Genomic DNA, 10,513 nt, shown 5'->3' with positions numbered 1-10,513 from the left:
ACGTAAGCAGGACAATATGAGTGGAGAGAGGGAAACGTTGATGGATGAAATGGAACAGAGTTTATACACTTTAACCAAGGACAATTTACGCTGCCTGTGTGAACGCAGTGGAATAGGTGGCAAGGATGGCTCCGATGTTCAAGGAAAGAATCACCATCACTCATTGTGCCGTAAAATCCTGGAGGAACTTGGGAAAAGTGTATATTCAATGGAATCGGAGGAGCAGGGAATGTCTTGGTTACTCCAACTGAAAGAGGACATCAGGAAGATACAGGAGGAGGGTATCGGTGCACCTTTGAGTCCCAGCCAATCCATTGATGACGACGCTGTAGACTGTGATGAAGACGAGAACCAGAAGGACATGGATTGGTTATATAGCAAAAGGCTGGAGGGGGAACCCATGAGTCCCAGCCAATCCTTTGATGACAACGCTGCAGACTGCAATGAAGAATGGGATGAGGAGGACAGGGATTCGTTGCCTAGCAAAGGGCTGGAGGCAGAACCAGCACCAGAGAGAGACACACCAGAGCAGAGGGAGAAGAGAGTGAGTGGGGCCCCCTCTCTGTCCTCTCCTGGTAATGCCTTACTGCAGGGTCTGAAGAGAGTGAGTGGGTCCCCCTCTGTCCTCTCCTGGTAATGCCTTACTACAGGGTCTGAAGAGAGTGAGTGGGTCCCCCTCTCTGTCCTCTCCTGGTAATGCCTTGCTACAGGGTCTGAAGAGAGTGAGTGGGGCCCCCTCTCTGTCCTCTCCTGATAATGCCTTACTACAGGGTCTGAAGAGAGTGAGTGGGTCCCCCTCTCTGTCCTCTCCTGATAATGCCTTACTGCAGGGTCTGAAGAGAGTGAGTGGGGCCCCCTCTCTGTCCTCTCCTGATAATGCCTTACTACAGGGTCTGAAGAGAGTGAGTGGGTCCCCCTCTCTGTCCTCTCCTGGTAATGCCTTACTACAGGGTCTGAAGAGAGTGAGTGGGTCCCCCTCTCTGTCCTCTCCTGATAATGCCTTACTGCTGGGTCTGAAGAGAGTGAGTGGGTCCCCCTCTCTGTCCTCTCCTGATAATGCCTTACTGCTGGGTCTGAAGAGAGTGTCTGTGCGGCTGGTCGACTGCAGGAAAAAACCAGGGTTGAGAGGAACTGCTGGAGGAGGAGACGAGGAGGAGGAAGGAGACAAGGAGGAGGAAGGAGATGACGAGGAGGAAGGAGACGAGGAGGAGGAAGGAGACGAGATTCATCAAAGTATGTGCAGCAGGATACCTTTTGTTTTGGTACCATTGTGAAGTTTAGTTTTCTAACATTACAGTGCAGTCCAGGGGCCTCTGATATCAATGTTTTGTTTTGGTTCTAAGTACCATTGTCAAGTTTAGTTGTTATCTAACATTACAGTGCAGTCCATGGGCCTATGATATCAATGTTTGTAAGTTGCATCAACACATTTTTTCATTGTAGAATCATCGTTAAACATAGAAGAGAGCAACATGTTGCCAATGGTTTTGATACAATTAACATATAACCGTGTATCTGACAGTTGTGGCTGAAGACCGAGAACATTAGAATAATACCCAGCATCCTTTGAACGTGTTTTGTTTTTACTTTTACATTTTGGTAATTCAGCAGGAGCTCTTATCCAGAGCAGTCAGTGCGTTCAACTAATGTAGATAAACAACATATCACAGTTGTAACAAGAAAAATATATTTCTGTAACCGTTACTGAGAATGTTATTGAATACTGAACAAAAATATAAAATGCAACAGCCCCAGCCAATCAGAGTTAGTTTTTCCCCATAAAAAGGCTTTATTACAGACAGAAATACTCAGTTTCATCAGCTGTCTGGGTGGCTAGTCTCAGGCGATCCACAGGTGAAGAATCTGGATGTGGAGGGCCTGGTCTGGCATTGTTACACATAATCTGTGGTTGTGAGGCTGGTTGGACGTACTGCCAAATTCTGTAAAACGACTGTAAAAACACTGGAAGGCCAGCAATCCCAGAGTCTCCTCTTCACTGGTGACGTTGAGACTGGTGTTTTTTCGGGTAGTATTTAATGAAGCTGCCAGTTGAGGATTTGTGAGGCATCTGTTTCTCAAACTAGACACTAATGTACTTGTCCTCTTGCTCAGTTGTGCACAGGGGCCTCCCACTCCCTTTTCTTTTCTGGTTAGAGACCGTTTGCGCTGTTCTGTGAAGGGAGTAGTACACAGCGGTGTACGAGATCTTCAGTTTCTTGGCAATTCCTCGCATGGAATAGCCTTCATTTCTCAGAACAAGAATAGACTGATGAGTTTCAGAAGAAAGTTCTTTGTTTCTGGCCATTTTGAGCCTGCAATTGAACCCACAAATGCTGATGCTCCAGATACTCAACTAGTCAAAAGAAGGACAGTTTAATTGCTTCTTTAATCAGGACAACAGTTTTCAGCTGTGCTAACGTAATTGCAAAATTGGTTTTCTAATGATCAATTAGCCTTTTAAAATTATGAACTAGGATTAGCCAACACAACATGCCATTGGAAAACAAGAGTGATGGTTGTTGATAATGGGTCTCTGTACGCCTATGTAGATATTCCATTAACAATCATCCATTTCCAGCTACAATAGTCATCTACAACATTAACAATGTCTACACTGTATTTCTGATCAATTTGATGTTATTTTAACGGACAAAAAATGTATTTTCTTTCAAAAACAAAGACATTTCTAAGTGACCCTAAACTTTTGAACGGTGGTGTATAAGTCAAGCAAACGTTCAGCTCTTTCACTGAGAATCCTGTTGTCTGCCATCGTCTACTTTTACCTGACACCCACTTGGTCTGAGTCCAGATGTGTTTATCATGTGAAGACTAAACAATGAAAAGGGCTTGACCTTGTATATTATTACGAGATGTATCCTTTATTCAGGTTTTATGAGTCCTTCTATCATTTAAAAAAAGATCATAATTTTGTTTTCCAAAGCACATTTCCCACACTCAATGCACATACATTAAAACGTATTATTATACTTAAAAAATATATACAGTACCAGTCAAAAGTTTTAGAACACCTACTCATTCAAAGGATTTCTTTATTTTTATTGTTTTCTACATTGTAGAATAATAGTGAAGACATCGAAACTATGAAATAACACACATGGAATTATGTAGTAACCTAAAATGTGTTAAACAAATATTGATGACGGCTTTGCACACTTGGCATTCTCTCAACCAGCTTCATGAGGTAGTCACCTGGAATGCATTTCAATTAACAGGTGTGTCTTGTTAATAGTTAATTTGTGGAATTATATTCCTTAACGTGTTTCTGCCAATCAGTTGTGTTGTGACAGCGTAGGGGTGGTATACAGAAGATAGGCCTATTTGGTAATTGACCAAGTCCATATTATGACGACAACAGCTAAAATAAGCAAAGAGAAACGACAGTCTATCATTACTTTAAGACATGAAGGTCAGTCAATCCGGAAAATTGAAAGAACTTTCAAAGTTTATTCTAGTGCAGTCGCAAAAACCATCAAGCGCTATGTTGAAAATGGCTCTCATGAGGACCACCATAGGAAAGGAAGACCCAGAGTTACCTCTGCTGCAGAGGATAAGTTCATTAAAGTTAACTGCATTTCAGATAGAAGCCCAAATAAATGCTTCACGGTGTTCAAGTAACAGACACATCTTAACATCAACTGTTCAGAGGAGACTGTGTGAATCAGGCCTTCATGTTCCAATTGTTGCTAAGAAACTACTACTAAAGGACTCCAATAAGAAGAAGACTTGCTTTGGCCAAGAAACACGCACAATGGACATTAGACCGGTGTAAATCTGTCCTTTGGTCTGATGAGTCAAAATTTGAGATTTTTGGTTTCAACAATTTGTGAGACGCAAAGTAGGTGAATGGATCATCTCTGCATGTGTGGTTGCCACGTGATGCATGGAGGAGGAGGAGGTGTCATGGTGTGGGGGTGCTTTGCTGGTGACACTGTTGGTGATTTTTATTGAGAATTCAAGGCACACCTAATCATTATGGCTACCACAGCATTCTGCAGTGATACGCCATCCCATCTGCTTTGCGCTTAGTGGGACCATCATTTGCTTTTCAACAGGACAATGACCCAAAACACACCTCCAGCCTGTGTAAGGGCTATTTGACCAAGGAGACTGATGGAGTGCTGCATCAGATAACCTGGCCTCCACAATCCCCCAACCTCAACACCTATGAGATGGTTTGGGATGAGTTGGACTGCAGAGTGAAGGAAAAGCAGCCAAACAAGTGCTCAGCGTATGTGGGAACTCCTTCAAGACTGTTGGAGAAGCATTTCTCACAAAGCTGGTTGAGCGTGCAAAGCTGTCATTAAGGCAAAGTGTGGCTACTTTGAAGAATCTAAAATGACACTTTTTTGGCTATTACATGATTCCATATGTGTTCATATATTTGATGTTTTCACAATTATTCTACAATATAGAAAATAGTAAAAAATAAAGAAAAACCTTTGAGTACGTGTGTCCAAACTTTTACCGTGTGTATATATATATCTTTGTTTTGCTATTTAATTTTTTTTTTTACGGTAACCGCGGTCCTTTAGCTGGCCAATAACCGTTATTCAAAATTCCATTAACTATTTGATAACAATACTTCTCAAGGACTGGTTATGGATGTGGAAGATTTTTTTGTTAAAACCTAAGTTACAGTGCAGTCTAGTGAATTTGATTATCAGATGAATGGTTTTAAGATACCTCAGAATGATGTAACTTCTCTAGGACAAACTGTATTCAATGTTTTGATTGTTTTTCCTTGTTCACGCAGGAAAAAGACGTGGCTTTTGTGGATCCTCTGGGGAGCCCCAACAACAACATCATCATGATTCTGATGACCCAGACTGGAGTCTCACCGAATCAAAACACGCCAACAAACGACCGCAGAGACTTCAAGGGAAGAAACATCACTACTGCTGCACTCAGTGTGGGAAGAGTTTAGCTGGTTCAGCGCAACTTAAAATGCACCAGAGAATCCATACAGGAGAGAAACCTTACCGCTGCTCACAGTGTGGAAAAGGTTTCAGTCTTAAAGGTAATCTTAAAATGCACCAGAAAACACATACAGGGGGAAAAATGCACCACTGCTCTGACTGCGGGAAAAGTTTTGCACAAAACTCCACTTTAAAAGCACACAAGCAAACACACAAGCCTGCCACAGAAAGGCCTTACCAATGCTCCTTCTGCGAGAAGACATTTTGTATTTTGGCAACCTTTAATTTCCATATGAAAATGCACACCGGAGAGAAACCGTTCCAATGTTCTGACTGCGGAATGCGGTTCATTCATTTCAGTTTACTGAAAGCACATGAACATAAACACAAGCCCTCCGCCGAAAGGCCCTTCCGCTGCTCTGAATGCGGGGTGTGTTTTACTACAAAAGGTAATCTTAAATTTCACCAGCTGACGCACAACCGGGGAGAGAGACCTTACCGCTGCTCTGAGTGTGGGAACTGTTTCTCTCATCCGGTGTATCTGAAGAATCACCAGAAAAGGCACAGTAAAGAGAAGTCTGTTGTCTGCGACCTGTGTGGAAAGACCTTCAACCATCCTGACGACTTCAGAATTCACATGAAGATACACCGAGGAGTGAAACTGTACAGCTGCTCCGACTGCGGCAGCAGCTTCATATTCCGCCGCCGTTTAATAACACACCAGCGTGTGCATACTGGAGAGATGCCTTATGTCTGCAATCACTGTGGGAGGAGGTTTTCGCTGTCTCGTACTCTGGTGAATCACCAGCGAACTCACACTGGGGAGAAACCTTACCACTGTTCTTTCTGCGGGAAGAGCTTCAGTCGGTCACAAAACCTGGCTGCACACAAGAGAACTCATACCGGAGAGAAGCCTCACGCCTGTGATCAGTGTGGGAAGAGGTTTTCCCGAACCGACGCACTGGCTGTACACAAGCGCACCCACACTGGAGAGAAGCCTTACAGCTGTGATATATGCAGGGAGACATTCACCTATTTAGTAGCCATGTTGAAACATAAGAAAGGTCATGGACATCCTGCCGATGCACTCTATGCTGAACAGCCTTAGAATGATCGAAGCTCTATGAATAGACTTTATTGTCCATTGTTGAACTTTTAGACTAAAGGGATTTGTCTTTTTGCTTATAATCTACCCCTCTAGAGAGAGAAAGGGACACAAGCACACATGGTGGCTGGTAGCCTAGCGGTTAGCGCTTAGGGCCTGTAACCGAAAAGTCACTTGTTCTAATCCTCGAGCCGACGAGGCAAAAAAAATGTGTTGCTGTGCCATTGAGCAAGGCAACCCGATTGCTCCTGGGTTGCCGTTGATAATGGCTGACCCTGGCCGCGACTCCCCTCTCCGATGGCGTCTCAGAGGAAGTTGGGATATGCAAAAAACAAATGACCAATTCACACGCGTGTATATAAGACACACTTGTACATGTGTGAAATAAGGACAATATAAACATCAAATGATTATTATTATTATTATTGTTGTTGCAGACACACACACATGGGTTGGGAGCAGAGGTTCCGTAGCTTTGTATTTGAGGTTACTTAAGGTTACGTTTGCTCAGCCCCGTCCCACAGCTGCCATTGGACTGAAACACAAAGCCAGGATTGTGGCTTTAAACTGCCTGAAATTACAGGGTTGTGTACATACATTCAGTATCTGACAGGGAGACCTAACCTCTGCTCTCCTAGTCCTTGGGTGGAGTTTCCCATAGCTACAGATCTATATAGGATCAGCTTCTTCTCCACAAATCCTAGCCTTAAAGCCCCTGTCAGTCTTTGTAATTTTACAATATGAGGTCGAAATAACACTCTGAAATTGTGAAAATTATGATAATGCCCATTTTGTGTGAGTGCATTTAATTTATTTATCAAAATGCGTTTTGGAGCAGAAATGCCTTCTGGAACATGTGAACTTTCATGTGCCTTAATAACAAACTTGTATTCCATCCATAAATATGAATCAAATTGTTAAATTACGAGTTATTACGGTTTATCCATGGAAAAAGTCAGGAACCTTCCTGCTAGCCATGATTGGCTGAGATAATGGATGGGCTGGACATGCCGGGAGATGAGTGTGGATTGGTCTGCCATGTAGCATGCTTCTGTCTATAACATGAGCTGCTCAGTATGTGTTGATAGTCCTTTCTACCGTGCCGTTTTTGAAAGATATAACGTTAACATTAGCCATCGAGGACTACAAAAGTTTTGCTACTTTTCTCAAACAAACATTAATGCCCTGAATTTAGCAGGCGCTATCGACAAATCAGTTGGAAAAAGTGATGGGCTACTTTCTGCACACGCCACGGTCGGTGTGAACCAGAGTGACTTGACACAACGCTGGCCGAACAGGATGTAGTTACAAACAAAAGGGAGTGAAATGGTTCCAGTCGGCTGTGAAGTGTTCATCTATGTATACGGGTAAGAGTCCTGCTCAATTTTCAGATACAAGTTTCTAATTTTGTCAGAAAGTCGCTTTATTGCAAGTTAAAGCATACCGTTAGTTAGCTAGCGAACGATAGCTTGCTGGCTCTCTAGCTAATTTTACGTGTATGATCTGTGTAGTCACATTATTCGAATCAGAAAACCATTTGCATTGCTAGGTATAGCCTAATGTTAGCTAGCGAACGATAGCTTGCTGGCTCTCTAGCTAACGTTGTGTATGATCTGTGTAGTCACATTATTCGAATCAGAAAACCATTTGCATTGCTAGGTATAGCCTAATGTTAGCTAGCGGATTATTTAACGACCCATCAAATTAGCCAGGTGTGTCTGGGGGTGATTATGGCCATCTATTGTATTTCATAAACATGTGTACATGTCTAGACAAAAGTGACCCATCCACTTTGCTCGATGTGGCTGGGGAGTGGTTTAGCATTTCTTTCACATGACCCATCAATTTAGATAAATGTGTCAGGTAAGCATCATCTAACAATTACAAAATATAAAAAAATTTTTTTATCTGGACACTTCCTGTTGCAAGCAACCGTTTCACTGTACCGTTTACACCTGCTGTATGCTATGCACGCGACAAATAAACTTGAATTTGATATAGCGTGTGTTTAGGACATGGCCCACCCATCCTTTATAAGGAGCACACAGTGCCACCTTCAGAACAGAAACTGATTAACTGACAAAAGCATTTCCAACGCACTCCCCTCGGTTGAGTTATATACAGTTACTTAAAAAATATGCATATATATTGTCACGAACCGGCTCAAAGCCCGTAACAAAGGGAGACAACAGTGGAGATAAGGAGTAACAAAATATATATTTATTAACCAAAGCAACTAAGGAAAATATACAATGGTGTGTGTAATCAGTAATCAGTAGTGTAAGTGAGTGTTTTGCATGCATGAATGTGATAATGCAGGGTGTTGAAAGGTGCCAATGCAAACAAACAAAAGGCCACCAAGAACCACAACACAATCTACAAAGGTGTCTGCATGGAGAGAGTCTCTTCCATGAATGTGGAAGAGGTCTATTTATCCTGGGACACACCTGGCCCAGGTGTTTCCCATGTAGTTGACGACCCTCCCCATCTCCGCCCACCGGCATCCTAATAAGGAAACAAGAACAAAGACAGAATACGGCAGACAGAGTGGGAGGGTCGTCACAATATATATATATTAAAACATCTTGCATATCTTAATTTATTTCCACAATGAACTAATAATATGCACAAAAAGTTGGCAGTTCATGCGAAGGATTGTTACCTATAACCTATCGTGTAAGGAAACCAATGTTATATTGTCTTTCTTAACTACGTCTTTGTTGATTTGTAAGTGTGTGTTATCCTAATCTGATGGTTGTGCAAGTGATGTCCATTGTGATGGTTGACGCTGCTACTCTCATAGCTAATATTGGTTTACACTTCAAAATGTTGCATTGATATCGACTGTATGCAGATATGACCTGTATTCACTGCTTGTCTGACGTTCCCGTTCATTAACAAAGAACTTCAGTTAGTTTTAGGATGGGTGGCGAGGAATAACTTAGTCCTAAATATTTAAAACGATATATATAAAAAATCAATGTATTGTTTAGACAAATCATTCACTATACCCTAAACCTCAACTAAATCTTGCAATAAATAATGTGGAAATTGAGCAATTTGAGGTGACTAAACTGCTTGCAGTAACTCTGGGTTGTAAACTGTCATGGTCAAAACATCTTGAGTCAACAGTAGCTAAGATGGGGAGAAGTCTGTCTATAATAAAGCGCTGCTCTACATTCTTAACAACACTGTCAACAAGGCAGGTCCTACAAGCTCTAGTTTTGTCGCACCTGGACGACTGTTCAGTCACAAAGAGGGACTTGCAATTGGCTCAGAACAGGGCAGCACGGCTGGCCCTTGGATGTACCAAGAGAGCAAACATTAATACTATGCTTGTCAATCTCTCCTGGCTCAAAGTGGAGGAGAGATTGACTTCATCACTACTTGTTTTTGTGAGAGGTATTGACATGTTGAAAGCGCCTAGCTGTCTGTTTTAAACGACTAGCACACAGCTCAGACACCCATACATACCCCCCAAGACATGCCACCAGAGGTCCCTTCATAGTCCCCAAGTCCAGAACAGACTATGGGAGGCGCACCGTACTATATAGAGCCATAACTACATGGAACTCTGTTCCCATATCAGGTAACTGATGCAAGCAGTAGAATCAGATTTAAAAACAGATGAAAATACACCTTATGGGGCTCCCGAGTGGCTCAGCGGTCTAAGGCACTGCATCTCAGTGCTAGAGGCGTCACTGCAGACCCTGGTTCGATTCCAGGCTGTATCACAACTGGCCGTGATTGGGAGTCCTATAGGGCGGCGCACAATTGGCCCAGCGTCGTCCGGGTTAAGGTTTGGCCGGGGAAGGCTGTCATTGTCAATAAGAATTTGCTCTTAACTGACTTGCTTAGTTGAATAAAGGTTAAGCGAGGAACAGCAGGGACTGTGAAGCAACACAAAGGCACAGACAGACACATGCATACACACACATGATAACAGATTTTGTGTCGGAGCTTTGTGGTAGTGGTCTGAGGGCACAAACTTAGTGTGTTGTGAAATCTGTAATGAATGTATTGTAAATGTTTTTAAAATTGTATAACTGCCTTAATTTTACCAGACCCTGGGAAGAGTAGCTGCTGCCTTGGCAGGAACTAATGGGCATCCATAATAAATACAAGTGCAAAATCGACTCCTGGTGGTAAGGCTCGAAATTGATATTTTAATAATTGCATATTTAGCCAGTGTCAGATTTTTACACACTAGAGTCATTATTTCCAACGGCAATCTACCAGCATTACCTTGTAAAAGAGAAGCAGCTTAAATGCAGAGGCTGGCTGAACTACATTGAAATCTATAAGTGTGACGAAGCAAGAACAAACTTGCAGTCCTTGCATCCACAGCTCAGTCTGAGATTTTCAGTGGTTACATTTCTCCAGGCTCATCTGTTTACCCAAAAAACGGACTGCTTTTTCGGGGTGACATTTGCTGTTGAAATCACAGATTGCTATAATTAGATGTTTAGCT

At 42.5% G+C, this 10,513-nt stretch overlaps 1 protein-coding gene across 1 annotated transcript; it reads left to right on the top strand.

Moving 5' to 3' along the window:
* Window positions 1–208: 208 nt before the first annotated feature.
* LOC135532070 (zinc finger protein 852-like) lies at window positions 209–10,507 on the top strand. Its single transcript, XM_064959714.1, has 3 exons — window positions 209–575; window positions 610–1,233; window positions 4,775–10,507. Exons 1-3 carry the CDS (start codon window positions 209–211, stop codon window positions 6,043–6,045), a joined length of 2,262 nt encoding a protein of 753 aa, XP_064815786.1. The 3' UTR covers window positions 6,046–10,507.
* The last annotated feature ends 6 nt before the right edge of the window (window positions 10,508–10,513 follow it).

Source organism: Oncorhynchus masou, unplaced genomic scaffold, assembly GCF_036934945.1.
Source record: "Oncorhynchus masou masou isolate Uvic2021 unplaced genomic scaffold, UVic_Omas_1.1 unplaced_scaffold_1713, whole genome shotgun sequence".
NCBI classification, from domain to species: domain Eukaryota; kingdom Metazoa; phylum Chordata; class Actinopteri; order Salmoniformes; family Salmonidae; genus Oncorhynchus; species Oncorhynchus masou.
This window is presented reverse-complemented; position numbering and strand designations above follow the sequence as displayed.